This window comes from Cnephaeus nilssonii (genome assembly GCF_951640355.1).
Source record: "Cnephaeus nilssonii genome assembly, chromosome: 5".
Lineage (NCBI taxonomy): Eukaryota > Metazoa > Chordata > Mammalia > Chiroptera > Vespertilionidae > Cnephaeus > Cnephaeus nilssonii.
Genome location: NC_137076.1, coordinates 20,958,500 through 20,977,311, shown reverse-complemented (window position 1 = coordinate 20,977,311; position 18,812 = coordinate 20,958,500). Strand labels below are relative to the sequence as shown.

Here is an 18,812-nt window from a genome sequence, read left to right as displayed (position 1 = left end):
CTAACGAAAGAATAGCAATTTCTGACTCCAAAACTTTGATCCCTGCAACCATGGGCACTTCCTCATCCCTAGGACAACTGGCCATTTTATGCCTGTCATCCCAACAAATCTTTTCAGAGCCTCCTTTATGTCTTTGTTCTTCAGACTGTAAATGAAAGGGTTCAGCATGGGTGTGACCACGGCATACACCACTGAGGCTGTTGCACTTGAATGTGAGCTTTGGGTAGCAGCAGAGCTGAGATACACACCTAGGCTTGCACAATAAAATAAGGAGACAACTGAGAGGTGAGAGGCACAGGTAGAAAATGCTTTATACTTCCCCTGAGCTGATGGGATTCCTCGTATGGAGGACACTATCTTAGAGTATGAGTAAAGGATACCAACAAGAGGACCACAACCCAGCAACACAACTCCAAAATACATCACCATGTTATTAAGAAAGGTGTCAGAGCAGGCAAGTTGGACCATCTGATTGAGTTCACAGAAAAAGTGGGGGATTTCCAAGTCTGCACAGAAGGATAGTCCTGACACCATTAAGCTTTGTAACAAGGCATACAGGGCACTCATGATCCAGGACACCAGAACCAGCAGTCCACAGAACCGGGGGTTCATGATCACTGTGTAGTGCAGGGGGTGGCAGATGGCCACAAACCGGTCATAGGCCATCACAGTCAGGAGCAATTCGTCCAACACTGCAAAGAGTACGAAAAAATAAATCTGTATGATGCAGCCTTCATAGGTTATGATTTTGCTCTTTGTCAGGATGTTCACCAGCATCTTTGGGACGGTGGTGGAGGTGACACAGATGTCTACCAAGGACAGGTTGGAGAGGAAGAAGTACATGGGTGTGTGAAGGTGGGAGTCTGAGCTGACGGCCAGGATGATGAGCAGATTTCCCAACACAGTGATCAGGTACATGGAGAGGAAGAGCCCAAATATGAGGGGCTGCAGTTCTGCTTCCTCCGAAACTCCCAGGAGAATAAATTCTGAAATTGAGGTATCATTGCCTTGTACCATGTGGTGGAGTTGATGACTAGGAACAAAAATATATGATTAATTTTTACACAAAACAGTGTTAGTAACCGTTGAAATAATACCATATGTACTTTGTCATCACGAATTATTATACCTTTTTGAAAAATCATCTGAGGATATTTTTTTCTCATTGATTGTTTTACAGAGTGGAAGAGAGGAAGTTGGGGAGAGAGAGAGAAACATTGATGTGAGAGAGACACATTCAATGATGTCTTCCATACACAGCCTGATGTGGCCAGGAATCGAGCCTGCAACCAAGGTGGGTGCTCTTGACTGGGAATTGAACTTGAGACCCTATAGTGGGCTGATGCTTTAACCACTGGGAAAAACTGGCCAGGACAAGAATCAATATATGTATTTTGAATGGATCTTGTCATCTTTATGGATCTCCCCTGACTTCTTTCATTAGGATTTTCTATCCCACATAGACCTTTTTACCAGGAGGTCATGTAATGCACCGTTTTAATGAAAATTGCTTTGCTGTACTTTAGGAATATATGTTGAGTACTGACCATCAGTAGGCAGAGGGTATAGGATACTGGGAAACAAAAGCCCAGAATATAATGATGATGAAAGCATATATACAATAAAACAAGTCATGTCAGATTGAGAAAGGTGCTGTGAAGAAAAAAATAGTTATAAGAAAGAGTGGGTGAGGGTGTTATTTTTTTACTGGGAGTTCAGAAAGCCCTGCAAACAAGATGACATTTGAATAAAGACCTCAAGGAAGACAGAGAGAAAGACATAAAGATATCTGGGGGAAGTGTGTGCCCTGTTGGTGAAAGAGTCAAGCAAAGACTCTGAGAATGACACCGTCTCAGATATTTAAGGCTCCAAAAGGAGCCAGTGCCTAGAGGGGAGTGAGCAAGAGGGATGAGAGAAGAGGTCAGAGAAACTTGGGGAATGAGGTGGCCTCTTTGCTGTTGCTCAAACTTTGTTCCAGTCAATGTATCATTTTATTTCCAAAAAAATCCTTTCAGTTGAAATGACTTTTCAATTTCATTTGTTTCCTCACATTCTGGCACCTTTATTTTAAGCGTCACATTTAGAGTGTATGGGCTCAGGTACTGCTGCTCTTCAACTGTTCAGACCCCACAAAATACATAAGCACAAAATAACCAACCAACCAACACACACACACACTCACACACACACACACACAAACACACAGACACACTCACACACACACACACAAACACACACACACACACACACACACGCACTCACACAACGGACCCTCAGAGTGCACTCTGACCTGCTAGGGCCATGTTACTACAAGGCTCTCCTTACTCCAGCCACAATAATTAGGAAAGAACTGATCCAAGGAAGATGTCAACATCAGATTATTTTTACCCTGAAGAATGTGAAAATAGTATCGATTTCAGTTGGTAAGTCTCCCATGAACATGTATGAAACATGGGTTCTGTACTCAGATGACTATTTATAGTCCTTGATTTAAGAAAACATCAAAAGCACCTAAAATGCACAGAGGGGAAAGATGTAAACATGTGTTAGGAAAAAATATCTCAAATGCTTAAACCTAGTACACTGCAGGTGGGCATGCAGTCTGGTGCAGCCACTGTGGGAAATAGTATGGAGTTTCCTCAAAAAATTAAAAATGCAACTCCCATTTGACTCAGTCATCCCACTTCTAGGAATGTATCCTAAGAAACCTGAAACACTCACCAGAAAGAATGTATGGACCCCTATGTTCATAGCAATGCAATTTACAATAGCTAAGACTTGGAAACAGCCTAAGTGCCCAACAGCAGAAGAGTGGATAAAAAAACTGTGGTACATAACACAATGGAATACTACGTGGCAATAAAAAAGAAAAAAACCTCTTACCATTTGCAACAGGCTGGATGGACTTGGAGAGTATTATTCTGAGTGAATTAAGCCAGTCAGAGAAAGATAAATATCACATGATCTCACTCATATGTGGAATCTAATGAACCAAATAAACTGATGATCAAAAATAGACCCAGAGTCACAGAAGCATGAACAGACTGTTGAACCTCAGAGGGAAGACAGGGGAAGGTGGGTGGGAAGAGATTAGCCAATGAAGTTGTATGCATATATGCATAACCTGTAGATAGAGGCAATGAGGTGGTGAAGGACTGGGGTGGGGAAAGGTTAATGGGGGAAAAAGAAGGACCTAAGTAATACTTTCAACAATAAAGATTAAGAAAAAAGTGCTCAGGTGGTTCTTGAGAGTTTGTGATGAGGAGTATGCTTTCTCAGTTCTGGCAGCATTCATATTCCAGTTACTATGTCCCCATTATGCCCAGAATAGCTGATAAAGCAGCAAAAAAACAATGAATTCTCAGGAGAAAGGAATGACATCTTACAATGTGAAGATGCCTTACTGATTTAACATCCCACTAGAAAAATGAGCCAAGGGAATAAATGCACAATTTACAACAGAAATGTACAACACATAACAACAGCAGTAGATATTTAATGATGAAATGATGAAAGACTTTCTAAATGATAATAAATGCAAAACTGTTGGAATCAAAAAACTGCTTTTGAATCTCAGATCTACCATATATTAGCTGTTTGTCTGAGGAGAGCCAACTGAATCATTCTAGATTTTAACATACTCACTCAAATAGTGGAAATTTCCTTTGTCTGGAGATGGTTGACAGGGTTAGTTACTATATATAAAAAGCTTAGCATAGTTCCTTCCTGTTAGTAAATGAGTGGTTATTACTTGTCATGAGCTGAAGCCTAATTTTTTCTTCAACCCCTCCAATGTCTCTATTGCTTCCCTAATTCTAGGTAATAGAATAATTATAAAGCTCATCAGCATACTCTTTTTTGCATATTAAATACAAATTTTCATATGAATAGCCAACATGTGAAACAGTATTGTGAATTATATGTCTCAAGAAGTGTTGCAAAGTAATATTTATACCCTTGGGTCTGAGTATTCCTAATAAAAATGGAGCATGCTCAAATACATTCCACCTTAAAAACAGAAAGAAATTCCCTCAGTTCACTGCACAGGCCTTCAAACTTAATTCTCTATTTAACAGCTCCTATTCACTGCAAAACTCAGATATGTTCTAATTTTACTGAAACCCCTTTATAGCCCCATTCCCTATTAGTTCTCATTCAATTGAATTTCCTTTGCCATCACTTAACTATAACAATGTATTTGAATTCAAAAGACACTTTTTTTTAACATGTTAAATTCAATACGAATCAATGAGTCTACCTAGCAAACATATGTGACAAATTTTTAGCTTGAGGATAGACTGGCATGACATCTGATGACCTCAGGTAAAAATTCCCCATTTCCAATATCACTGAACATTTTGTGAAGTACCTAATGGGCCTTCTGACTCACCTGGGGTGGGGTTCCTGAGAAGGAGGTCTCTGTGTGCAAATCTGAATTCTGGATGGTTGATGGTGGAGACTGAAGCTCTGTTCCCAGACAGAACAACACGAAGGAGGGAAGCATCAGTTCCTGCGCCAGGCATAGGAATCCAAAAGCAACAACCATGTCCTGTCCAGCTCAAGAACGGCCACCCTGAGGGACTGCAGTAGAGGAGATATATACAGCTCCCCATGTCTGCTCTTTAGGCACTGTTTCCATTGTTACTCCTCTGAGCACATTGTTACTCCTCTGAGCACTTTACTTCCCTGAGAGACACTGGTCTGGACACAGAGCAAATTATTCCTGCTATTTCTCCTCCCAAGAGGCCGAATTAGAAGTCAGGCGAATCCAGTTTTGATTACTCCTTCTCTGTAAACTCAGCTGCCTTCTGGAGTTTTAATATCCTTGCATCTTATCTCAATCTTGGGTTAATGTTTTCTCTACATCTAAGATTAAATAGCCTATCCAGACTAGGACTCGTGGACCTCCAAAGTAATGACTTGTGGCTAGGAGCAACTGATATCTCTAGGAAATTGTTATTACCCTCTTCAACAAGGGATAGAAGAGTGTTCCTTTGTTATAAAGCCATGGGTACAAAACCTTTGGCTTTGGAGCTTAAGAGCTGTCATTTAGGACTTCATTTACAAAATGTTGGTTAATAATATGATATACTTAGAAGTTTTTGTGCACTATGAACCAAGCTTAGAGTCTTATGTAGATCATCTCATTTAATTTGTACAAAATTCCATTTGTTGAAACCCATGCTATTACAAACCTCATTCTACATTTGAAAAATGTTCAGAAAGGTGGAGTGATCTGGCCAAAATGATAAACTGAGTAAGGGATGAACTATTATTGGCCCTCCATTACTTTTTTTCTAGTCTCATGTTCTAGCCAGGGGTTTTCAACCAGGGGTGGTTTAGCCTGCAGGGACATTTGGCATTGCCAGGAGAAAGTTTTTGTCATCACAACTGGAAAAATGTTACTGCCATCGAATGGTTCAAAGCCAGGGATGCTACTCAACATCCCCACTGTAAAAAATTATCTAGAACACATGTTAATAGTGGGAAGATTGAGAAACAACATTCTAGGCCATAACTTCTCTAACATCAATGTGTAAATGAATCATTTGGCAATCTTGTTCAATAGTGGATTCTGATTTGGCAGCTACATGGTGGACCGAGTGAAAGGTTTGGAGTGGGCCAGGGTTGTGCACCTATGATATGAGGCCATCATGTATCAAAGAGATTTTAATTCTAGGTACCTGGGTGCAGATGAACTGAGACCAAGAAAGGTATCAGTGAAGAGAGCAAGGAGAGATAGGTTTTTATTCATTTTTGCTGGCTGTGAGCCACTCTGCTGACGTAAGGGTCCGGTCCGTCCTTGGATCCTCCCAGCATCAGATGGTTCGTGGTTATCTGAGCTATGAGGTACTCAAGGTTGCAAACTTTCTGTAAGATATCTGCTAAGTACAATAAGTTTTTCTCTGCCCCGGTTTATTCTCTTTAATCCATTTACCCAGAGGTGCTGTATTTGTAATTATTTCTCACTTACTATTAATATTAAGGCTACATGTCCTGGTCTGTGTACCACTTTGAGTATCAATGTTGTGGGCCAGTGTTAGACTGAGATGTAGGTATTTTCAGGTCTTTTTACCAAGAGCCCTTCCACATATCACGTGAGACATTAGGGGTCAAGTGTTAGACTCAGTAGTTCAGATTCTGCACACACAAGTTTACACTTGCCTCTGGAGTGTCTTCCCTCATGACAAGAAAGAAAACTTTTAGGCCTTTGATTCTTTATTTACAAACTCAGGGAATTTTGTCTACATTATGGAGTTGATGTTAAAAGTAAGTGATGTTGTAGAGCTCAGCTATAAGTATTAAAATATATATATACTCTTTCATTCAGGGTTTCCTCAGTGCAGCATGAGTGGCATCTTGGATTATAAGAGGGTCAGAAGTTCCCCCTGGAAAAATATCTTCCTTCTCCCCTCCCCATAATGGCAGACCCTAGTAGATGTGCATGGGAAGCTTTATACATAACAGTGGTGCCAACAGCCATTGTTGACAGGGAGTGGATCTGTATTGAGAGATCCAGAACTTGCTTCTGTAGCCACACCATCTTGGCAGAACCTCCTGTAAAAAGCTGAGAGGTCCTGGGAAGTGCAGAGGTGCTGTCTGCCAATGCTGGCAGAAAGGTAAGAGCCACAAGAACATAAACTAGCCTCTCTAGCCCCACCCAACTCAACAAGGCCAGGTAGAGAAAACTGAGATGCCTGAAACAATATAGCAGGGCCAACAGCCATTGCTGGTAGGGGGGTGGAGTCACAAAATTATGAACTTCCACTGCCTTTTCCACCCATTTTGGAAGAGCTCAGTAGAGGCAGTGGAGATACCTTCAAATACACAATGGTAACAGAAAAATGTTACTGCCACCGAATGGTTCAAAGCCAGGGATACTACTCAATATCCCCACTGTAAAACATTATCTAGAACACATGTTAATAGTGGGAAGATTGAGAAACAACATTCTAGGCCATAACTTCTCTAACATCAATGTGTAAATGAATCATTTGGCAATCTTGTGGCCACCATTGGTAACAATGAGTTAGCACTGGGAACTTGTAAAACTTGTTCTTCACTACCCACCATATACCCCCGCCACTGTCCTGGTGCCCTGGACTTGAGATGAACCAGTCACAGAGGAAACACCCACCATCCAGTGGGTGAGCACCACTGGCCTCAACCAAATTGATGCTGTTCCACTGTAATTTCAGAGGCCTAATTGTGCAGGTAGAAGAAAACAAAAACTTGCACTACAACACTATTTATAGAAAAACAAAAGAAAATGCCCCACCAATCAATCTGTTGGATTGTTGAGAGCAAAACACAATAAAAGAGCTTATGACCTCAAATTTGGAGGCAGAGAAACAATCTAGCATATACCGTGAACAACCAAGGTAACACAGAAGCACAGAAATAAATAGTTTCCAGAAACCAATCTAAAAGTTATGGCAGCCTGTGACTTAAATGACAGAGAATTTACTATTGCAGTTATGAAGAAGTCAAGAAGATACAAAGGAATTCAGAAAGGTAATTCAATGAGCTCAGAAAGAAAATCAATGACCAGAAGGAATATTTTACTAAAGATATTATAAATATAAAAATGGACCAAATAGAAATTGTGGAGCTGAAGCACTCAATAAATTAGATGAGGAATGAATTAGAGAGCACTGGAAATAGAGCAGGCCAGACGGAAGAGAAAATTAGTGAGCTCGAAGATGGAAACCTAGAAATGACTCAGAAGGAAGAAGAGCCATACATAGAAATAAACTCAAAATAGATAAAGGATTAAACGTAAGATGGGAAACCATAAAAATCTTAGAAGAATCCATAGGCAGCACAATATCAGACAAATGTCATAGCAATATCTTTACCGATACAGCTCTTAAAGCAATGCAAATTAAAGAGAAAATAAACAAATGGGACTACATAAAAATAAAAAGCTTCTGCACAGCTAAGGAACCATCAACAAAACAACAAGAAAGCCCACTACATGGGAGAACATATTTGCCAATTATATTTCAGATAAGGGTTTAATCTCCAAAATTTACAGGGAACTCAGACAACAAAAGTAAGATAAATAATTCAATCAAGAAATGGGCAAGGGACCTAAATAGATACTTTTCAAAAGAGGACATAAAGAAGGCAGAGAGATATATGAAAACATGCTCAAAGTCACTAATCATCCGGGAGATGCAAATCCAAACGACAATGAGGTACCATCTCACACCTGTCAGAAAGGCTATCATCAACAAATAAACAAAGGACAAATGCTGGCGAGGATGCGGAGAAAAAGGAACCCTCTTGCACTACTGGTGGGAATACAGATTGGTGCAACCACTGTGGAAAATAGTATGGAGTTTCCTCAAAAATTGAAAGTGAAACTCCTTTTTGACCCAATAATCCATCTTCTAGGAAAATATCCCAAGAAATCAGAAACACCAATCAGAAAGGATATATGCACCCATATGTTCATAGCAGCACAATTTACAATAGCTAAGATATGGAAACAGCCTAAGTTCCCATCAGCAGATGAGTGGAGTAGAAAACTGTGGTACAGCTACAGTGTAGAATATTATGCTGTTGTAAAAAAGAAGGAACTCTTACCATTTGCAACAGCATGGATGGAGCTGGAGAGCATCATGTTAAGCAAAATAAGCCAGTCAGAGAAAGATAAATATCTCACTCATTTGTGGAATATAATGAACAACATAAACTGATGAACAAAATATTTTAAAATATATTAGAAGTAATCCTGTTATTTGCAGAGTTTTAATCCTTCCTACAACTTTTGTGCTATCATACTATGTTAGTACAGTTTTGGTAATATTATTATACTTAAAATCTTTTTTTTCTTGAAATATTAATGTTTATTGCATGTAACATTATTATATTTAAGATTGTTTTTCTTGAAATATTAATGTTTATTGCAACATCATTATATTTAAAATAATTTTTTCTTGAAATAAAAAAACCAAAAAGATATATATATATATATATATATATATATATATATATATATATAGTAAACATCTATAATAATAAAAGCATAATATACTAATTAGACCGAGGGAAGCCCAGGTCCTGGGTGCCTGCCAGTGGCTGGAGGGAAGCCTGGGTCTCGGGTGCCAGAGGGAAGCTGGTGCCAGCAGTGGGGAAAGGAAGGCCTACTCTTGCACGAATTTTGTTCATTGGGCCTCTAGTTTTAAAATAACAAAAAAAGAAGGAAGAAGAGCGAGAACTATAAAAATGTAGAGTCCCTATACTGTACACCTGAAACTGTTATAGCTAATATAATATTTTATATCCAACTATATTTAATAAAACAAAATAAATGGAAAAACACTCTGAAAATTATTTGTCTTCATTAGAAAGAGTAGCATAAATATAATGGTTATATCAGAAGTAGAAGGGTGGGAAAAGGAAACAGGGATTCTACTCACAGATATAATTGATGAGTACTTCCCAAGCAAATAGAATGAACTGGACTTTAGAATAAAGGAAGCTAACAGAATACCTAATTGTATCAACAGAAAAAGACCTTCTCAAAGACACATTTTATTCAAACATTCAAAAATTACTGACAAAGATTCTCAAGACAACCAGGGGAAAAAGACTTCAAAGCACAAAGGGAACACCATTAGATTATTATTAGATTTTTCAGTTTATACATTATAAGCCTGGAAAGAGTGGGAGGGTATATTCAAAATATTGAAAGGAACCATAGCCAAGGGTATTATATCCAACAGATTTGAACTTTAAGTATGAAGGAGAAATAAAGGCTATTCTAGAAATCAAAGCTGAGAATTTACCACCACAAGACCTGCATTACTAAAAATGTTGAAGGAGCTCTTCTACTGAAAAAGACAAACATAGACAAACCTTTGAGTAAGACAGAAGAAAATTGAAACTTTACTTCAGAATGGGATAGTAACAATTATAACATAAAGGATAAAGGGAAAAAATGGTCGTAAAGATAATGGCTGCAATTTGCAAATGAATGCACAACATAAAAAGAGATAATCTGTGACAACAAAATTATAAAAGGGTAGATAAAGATAAAAGGCAACCAGAAGAAAAGAATATTGTATGAATGAGACATTTTACACAAAACTATAGTACCAACAAAACAAAAATCTGGAACTGGGAAATGACACACACATGCAAAAGGAAATAGAAAAATAAATCATATATAACCATCCAAATAAAGTAGCAGACAGAATCACAAGGGGAAAGAAACAATGTAGACACAGAGCAACCAGAAAACAAAAGATTAAATGGGTATAATAAGTACTCACATATCAATAATCACACTAAATTTAAATGGACTGAACTCACCAATCAAAAAGCATGAACAGAAAAACAAGACCCTATTATATGTTGCCTTCAGGAGACTCATTTCAGCTGCAAAGACAAACATTGGCACAAAGAAAAGAGTTGGAACATAATACTCCAAGTAATGGCATCCAGATAAAAGTGGGTGTAGCAGTACTTAGATAAAAGAGATTTCAAAATAAAAAAGATAATAAGAAACAAAGGTGGACATTTTATAATGAAGAGGAGTAGTCATCAAGAAGACTATAACACTTATTAATATACTTAGAGGCCCAGTGCACGAATTTGTGTATGGGTGGGGTCCCTAGGTCTGGCCGGTGATTGGGGCTGATCGGGCCATCTCACCCAGTCCCAAATGGTGCCAATTGGGGCCAGCAGGCCGGAGGGAAGGAACACAGGAGGTTGGCTGGCTGTGGTAGGTTGGCTATGGGAGTACACTGACCACCAGGGGGCAGCTTCTGCATTGAGCATCTGCCCCCTCGTGGTCAGTGCATGTCATAGTGACTGATCATAATGGTCACTTAGGCTTTTATATATATAGATATATGCACCCAACCTGAGAGCTCCAAATTATATAAAGCAATTACTAATAGACCTGGATGGAGAAACTGACAAAAATACAATTATAGTAGGGGACTTGAATACCTTACTCATGGCAATGGATAGATCATTTATACAGGATGTCAATAAGGAAATATGGGCCTTAAATGTCACATTAAGGCAATAAACTTAATTGATATTTATAGAACTTTCCAACCCAAAATGACAGAACACACATTCTTCTCATGTGCACACAGAACATTCTCAAGGATAGACCATATGTTGGAACACAAAATTAGCCTCAATAAATTTTAAAAGATTGAAATCATGCCAAGCATATTTTCTAACCACATTGGTATAAAACTAGAAATTAACTACAAGAAGAAATCTGGAAAAATCACATGTAAGTGGAGATTAAACAACATGCTGTTAAACAGCTACTAGTTCAAAGAAGAAATAAGAGATCAAAAGGTAAATAGAGACAAACGAAAATGAAAACATGAGATACCAACATTTTTGGGATGCAGCAAAAGGAGAGTTTATAGTTTTACAGGCCTATCTTAAAAAACAAGAAAAATACTATATAAATAATCTACTGTTGCATCTTTACAAACTAGAAAAAGAAGAACAAAGGAAACCCAAAGTCCATAAAGGGAAGGGAAAAATAAAAATATGAACATAAATGAATAAAATAGAGAAAAAAAGACTATATGAAAATTAATGAAACAAAAACCTGGCTCTTTGAAAAGTTGAACAAAATTTTAAAAAACATCTGGCTAGACACTTAGGAGAAAACTCAAATAAGTAAAATCAGAAATGAAAGAGAAGTTACAATGAACACCACATAAATACAAAGGACTGTACAAGAATACAATTAAGGGGTGCATGCCACCAAATTCTATAACAAAGAAGAAATGGACGAATTCTTAGAATACCACCTTCCTATTTTGAATCATGAAGAATTGGCCAAATAGACTGATCACTACTAAGGAAATTCAAACAGTAATCCCCAAACTTCCAAAAACAAAAGTCCAGGGCCAGGTGGCTTCATTGGTGAATTCTACCGCCTCGCCTGCACCCGCCCGCCCCGCCCCTCCCCGCCCCTCCCGGGCTTTCCCTCTGGCAGCCACCTTGCTTTCTGCTTTTCCTCCCTCTTCCTTCTAAGTTGTCTTCAGTCTTCACTTCTCCCTCCCTCAGTGTATGCAAATTAACCGCCATCTTTGTTGGGTAATTTGCATATTCACCCTGATTGGCTGGTGGGCATGGCTTTGGCTGGTGGGCGTGACAAAGGTGCGGTCAATTTGCATATTACTATTTTATTAGGTAGGATTATTATATACATATTGCTTAAAAACACAGTAAGTAGGTACATAATTACATGAACATATTTTATTATTAGTTTATAAATTAAATTAATTTGATTGTTATAAAGTAACTATATTTTAAAAATTATTTTAATTTTAATCCTATATTTCTTTCTAAATAATAACAATACTAACTTGTATTATTTTTCCTCTGAATTTGCCAGGGGAAATTCAGAGGAAAAATAAGTCGTAAGTGTCACTTTAAAAATAAGTCGTAAGTCGTAAGTGTCACTTTCAAGGCCAGCGCTAGACTTTTTGCCGCCACTATAAAATATAAATAATACGAGTACTGTCTGCTAAATTCAAGAAAATTTATGTATTTGTGAAATAAATAAATAAATTACTTACCTAAATTATCTGAATAGCTGATTTGTAATGACATCACTTGTTTAACTAGCTTACTAGCACGCAGTACGATGTGTATCGTCTGAGAGACAGTTACAAAATGTTTTCATTGCTGCCAATCCCAAAAAATGCCATTGTTCATTAAGTCCAAACAATGGTGGTCGAATTCTAACAACTGATCAACAATGCGAACTTTGATAAGCAGTTCTCGATAATCAGTTCTCAACAATTATTTGTTATTATTAAAGTTTAACATTATAAAATTAACAAAAATAATATAAAACTCATATCCTGGCTAAATAGCCACATGGCCGCCGAAAACCGTATATTCCCTTCCCGTTCTCCCGCCGTTCCCTAGCTTGTCGTGCATTCTTTCCAAAAATCGGGACTTTTTTAAAACGCCGCAGGACGCGGGACAAATTGTTAAAAATCGGGACTGTCCCGCCAAAAGCGGGACGTCTGGTCACCTTACCCAAGATTGAGATAAGATGTAAGGCTATTAAAACTCTGGAAGGCAGGTGAGTTTACAGAGAAGGAGTAATCAAAACTGGATTCACCTGACTTCTAATTCGGCCTCTTGGGAGGAGAAATAGCAGGAATAATTTCCTCTGTGTCCAGACCAGTGTCTCACAGGGAAGTAAAGTGCTCAGAGGAGTAACAATGGAAACGGTGCCTAATGAGCAGACATGGGGAGCTGTATATATCTCCTCTACTGCAGTCCCTCAGGGTGGCCGTTCTTGAGCTGGACAGGACATGGTTGTTGCTTTTGGATTCCTATGCCTGGCGCAGGAACTGATGCTTCCCTCCTTCGTGTTGTTCTGTCTGGGAACAGAGCTTCAGTCTCCACCATCAACCATCCAGAATTCAGAATTGCACACAGAGACCTCCTTCTCAGGAACCCCACCCCAGGTGAGTCAGAAGGCCCATTAGGTACTTCACAAAATGTTCAGTGATATTGGAAATGGGGAACTTTTACCTGAGGTCACCAGAGAGGCAAAGCAATCTAGAATCAAGCCCAAAAATTGTCATGTTTGTTTGCTAGGTAGACTCATTGATTTATAATGAATTTATTTAATATGCTAAAAAAAGAAGTGTCTTTTGGATTCAGAAATACAAGGATCATTGTTAAAATTCAATTGGGTGAGAACTAATAGGAATGGGAGGTACAAAGTGGTTCCAGTAAAATTGGAACATATCTGAGTTTTGCAATTAAGAGGAGCTGTAAAATAGAGACTTAAGTTTGAAGGTCTGTCCAGTGAAGTCAAGGCATTATTTTTCATTGTTTAAGTTGTAATGTATTTTAGCATGCTCTGCTTTTATTAGAAATACTCAGACCACAGGAAGTAAATACTACTTTGCAACACTTCCTGAGAAAAACATTGTTGAAACATACAATTTACAATACTTTCTCTCATGCTGGTATTCACATGAGAATTGTATTTAATATGCAAAAAGAGTATGCTAATGAGATTTATAATTATTTTCTTACCTAGAGGTGGAGAAGCAACAGAAACAATCGAGGGGCTGAAGAAAAAATTAGGCTCAGCTCATGACCAGTAATAAGCACTTATTTATTAACAGGAAGGAACTATGCTAAGCTTTTAATTATATATTAACTAAATCTGTCAAACTTCCAGACAAAGGCTATTTCATTATTTGAGTGAGTATGTGAAAATTTAGAGTGGTTTAGTTGGCTCTCCATGGACAAACCACTAATATATGGCAGATCTGAGATTTAAAACGAGTTTTCTGATTCCCACAGTTTTGCATTTAATATCATCTAGAAAATCTTTCATCATTTCATCATTAAATATCTACTGCTATTGTTATGTGTTGCACATTTCTGTTGTAAATCGTGTGTTTATTCCCTTGGCTCATTTTTCTAATGGGATGTTAAATCATTAAGGCATCTTAACATTATAAGACATAATTCCTTTTATTTTTTTCTGAGAATTCATTGTTTTTTGCTGCTTTATCAGCTATTCTGGGCATCATGGGGATATAATAATTGGAATTTGAATGCTGCCAGAACCAAAGTAGCTAGCTCCTCATCACAAACTCTCAGGAACCACCTGAGCATTTTAGATACAGTATATATCTTTTTCTCATACATGTCTATATCTTTCCTCTCTCTGTTTTGAAGTGCATTTTATGTTTTGTTATATAAAGGACTCCAAATGGTCATCTGAATACAGAACCCATGCTTACGTGTTCATGGGATATTTACCAACTGAATTTGATACTATTTTCACATTCTTCAGGGTAAAGATAATCTGACGTTGACACCTTCCTTGGATCAGTTCTTTCCTAATTATTGTGGCTGGAGTAAGTAGGGCCTTGTAAGAACAAGGCTCTAGGTCAGAGTGTACTCTGAGGGTCAGTTGTGTGTGTATGTTGGTTGTTTTGTGCTTGTGTATTTTGTGGGGCCTGAACAGTTGAAGGGCAGGAGTACCTGAGCCCATACACTCTAAATGTGACCCATAAAATAAAGGTGCCAAAATCTGAGGCAATGAGTGGATATGAGGGGTCGTTTCAACTGAAAGGATTTTTTGGGAAACAAAATAGATACATTGAAGGAAACAACAGGTAATGAAGGGCTTCCCTGTGTCTTAAAGTTTGAGCAAGAGCAAAGAGGCCATCTCATTCCTCAACTTTCTCTGACCTCTTCTCTCATCCCTCTTGCTCACTCTCCTCCAGGCACTGGCTCCTTTTGGAGCCTTAAGTATCTGAGACGGTGTCATTCTCAGGGTCTTTGCTTGGATCTTTAACCAACAGGGCACACACTTCCCTCAGATATCTTTGTGTCTTTCTCTCTGTCTTCCTTGAGGTCTTCGTTCAAATGTCACCTTGTTTGCTGGGCTTCCTGAACTCCCTGTAAAAAAGAACAACACACAAAAAAAATAGTACCCTCATTCATTCTTTTTACACCTAATTTTTTCTCCTGGGGAAAAGGTCTAAGTGGGACAAAAACTCCTAATCGGAGATGTCAGGAGAGATCCATTATGATGACCAGATCCATTAAAAAAAAAAAGGATATTGATTCTTTTTTGTTTTGTTTCTCTGTTAATCCTCACCCAAGGATATTTTTCCTTTGTTTTTTAGGGAGAGTGGAAGAGAGAGCGGAAGACAGAGAGAAATATCTATGTGAGAGAAATGCATTGAATAATTGCCTCCTGCCTGCGCCCCAACCAGGGCCTGGGTAGGGAGGAGCGAGCCTGCAACCAAGGTACATGCCCTTGACAGGAATGGATCCTGGAACCCTTTGGTCTGCAGGCTCCATCCACTGAGAGATCACCACTGAGCCAAACTGGCTAGGGCTATATTGATTATTGATGACAAAATATAAATAGCAGCATTTCAACTGTTACTAAGGCTGTTTTGTGTGAAAATTAATTATATCATTTTTTTCATTCTTAGTCATCACCTCTACCACATGGTACAAGGAAATGGTACCACAATTTCAGAATTTATTCTCCTCGGATTTTCAGAAGAACCAGAACTGCAGCCCATAATATTTGGGCTTTTCCTCTCCATGTACCTGATCACTGTGTTCGGAAACCTGCTCATCATCCTGGCCGTCAGCTCTGACTCCCACCTCCACACTCCCATGTACTTCTTCCTCTCCAACCTGTCCTTGGTAGACATCTGTTTCACCTCCACCACCATCCCAAAGATGCTGTGGAACATCCATACACAGAGCAGAGTCATCACCTATGAAGGCTGCATCACCCAGATGTATTTTATCGTACTCTTTGCAGTGTTGGACGACTTGCTTCTGACTGTGATGGCTTATGACAGGTATGTGGCCATCTGTCACCCCCTGTATTACACAGTCATCATGAACCCCCGGGTCTGTGGACTGCTGGTGCTGGTGTCCTGGATCATGAGTGCCCTGTATTCCATGTTACAAAGTTTACTGGTGTTGCGACTAACCTTCTGTACATGCTTGGAAGTTCCTCACTTTTTCTGTGAACTCAATCAGATGGTCCAACTTGCCTGTTCTGACACCTTTCTTAATAACATGGTGGTCTATTTTGGGATTGGGCTTCTGGGTGGTGGTCCCTTTGTTTGTATAATTTACTCTTACTCTAAGATAGTGGACTCTATTAGAAGAATCCCAACAGCTCAGGGAAAATACAAAGCGTTTTCTACGTGTGCGTCTCACCTCTCAGTTGTCTCCTTATTTTATGGTACAAGCCTAGGAGTGTATCTCAGCTCTGCTGCTACCCACAGCTCACGCTCAACTGCAGCAGCCTCAGTGATGTACACTGTGGTCACACCCATGCTGAACCCCTTCATCTACAGTCTCAGGAACAAAGACATAAAAGGGGCCCTGAAACGATTTGTTGGGATGACAGGCATAAAAGGTCCCGTTGTCCTAAGGATGAGGAAGTGCCCATGATTGCAAGTATCAATGTCTTGGAGCCTTAAATTGTTATTCTTTAGTTAGCATGTGGTTGTAGAACTTGATTTTTTATTTATTTCCTGGAATTTCCGTTTGTTTGTTGCAACTTCTCTATACAATTTAAGTAACCACTTTATTAAGCTTTCTGCTCTGTTATATAAACAGTTTTTCCCTATGTCCTTATTCTTACCTTTACAGTTTTCCAACCTTACTCAGAAATACTTAGAAATTCCGATTTATTTAATGGGCAACAGGGATTTCTTTAGACACAAACAACGTTGTGGTGGTTTCAAGAGGGAAATGGGTAGGCGATTACTAAAGGAGAAAGGGGACCAAATTCATGATGACAGAAGATGATTTGACTGTGGGTATTGGGCACCCAATACAATATGCAGATCATGTGTCAAAGAAATACACAATTATAACCTATTTGATCTTATTAACCAATTTTACCCTAATAAATTTAATTTAAAAAAGAATAATGTGTTTTCCAATGACATATATCATTGTATGTAATTTGTTCTTATTTTATAGATTGAATAATCCTAAGTGGTACTACTAATGTAGAAAAAACTTCACTTGGCTACTGAGACCATTTATCTAATTTTATTCCAGGAAAATCTAAAATCACTGATTTTATCTTTGTTTCCCTTGTTTTTTTATAATTCAGCATCTTAACAGCTTTTCCTGATACTATAGGCTTTATCATTGATTTCTTTAAGTCCCAGCCTGTTGGTAGTGATGCTGTAGGCTAGGAATGCCTGGGGCTTTGGTCTGGCCCTGCTACTTGTTATGCAGACCATAGTTATGGCTGAAATGGCCCCATGTGTTCCTTAAAATAATTGCTACAACCATCAGGAAACTATGAACATGCAAGATTCCTCCCACCACTCTCAGGGGACCACAGAAGGCAGTCATGTGGAGAAAGAGAGAGAGAATGGCCTGGAGCTCTTGCCTTTATTGGGGTCTAAGGGTAGGATAGATAGGGTTTTGCAGATTAGTCCTTTCTTCGTGAATTTAAAACATAAGAGCGGAGGAAAACTGTTTATATAACAGAGCAGAAAGCTTAATAATGTGGTTACTTAAATTGTATAGAGAAGTTTCAAGAGCAGGAATTAGAGCAGGGGAAGTAAAGCAGGATCACTCATGAGGTAGTCACCTAGGCTACTCAGGGTTTTCTAAAAGGGGAACTTCATGGTTGCGGGCAACCTGGGTGCTTATCGAGTAGCCATGTCATACAATTGGCAGGCAATATGTTTATTAAACATGGGTATCTTTGTAATGATGTCTCATAAATCAAAAGCATAATGTCAGACACTTACATTCTATACATGATACTACTCTGTTTTACCTTCTTTCTTGGTTTTATTGCCTAACAGCTCAGGGTCCAGAATGCCTACAGTAGTTATGGCAAAAATTGGTTATCAAATAAGTATCTCCCACAGGAATGTATATGGAAAGGCAAATTTATATACTATCTTAGTGTCAGAGATTACCTTAAAAATGAGAAAGCAAAATTATTAGTCACTCATTTTATTGTTATGCAAGGTATTTCTTGTTCACACTATATATCTACTCAATTAGGTAGATATGTTGTATATCTACTCATTGAAGTATTAAAGACTGGCTTTTATGCATTGGGGTGTACTTTTTATGCATTGGTTAGTGTATTTTATTTTTTAATGAATCATTTTCCATGAAAATTCCAGTGCTGTCTACAATTGTGAGTTCTCTATAGGTCTAAACAAAATATTTCTCCTTTTCTAAATTTTGTGATAACTATAATAGGGATGTAGAATGAACAATATTAAGATTATCTATGCCTGGCTGGCAAGGCT

At 38.5% G+C, this 18,812-nt stretch overlaps 2 protein-coding genes across 2 annotated transcripts; one reads left to right on the top strand and one right to left on the bottom strand.

Moving 5' to 3' along the window:
• Positions 1-1,017, bottom strand: LOC307100503 (olfactory receptor-like protein OLF4; the record flags this gene model as incomplete). Its single annotated transcript, XM_079772972.1, has 1 exon — positions 1-1,017. One exon carries the CDS (start codon positions 1,015-1,017, stop codon positions 1-3), a length of 1,017 nt encoding a protein of 338 aa, XP_079629098.1.
• Positions 1,018-16,002: 14,985 nt separating this feature from the next.
• LOC307099283 (olfactory receptor 7A10-like) lies at positions 16,003-16,971 on the top strand (the record flags this gene model as incomplete). The annotated part of the gene is made up of 1 exon (XM_079770631.1): positions 16,003-16,971. The coding sequence occupies one exon, from the start codon at positions 16,003-16,005 to the stop codon at positions 16,969-16,971; it is 969 nt and encodes a 322-aa protein (XP_079626757.1).
• Positions 16,972-18,812: the final 1,841 nt, after the last annotated feature.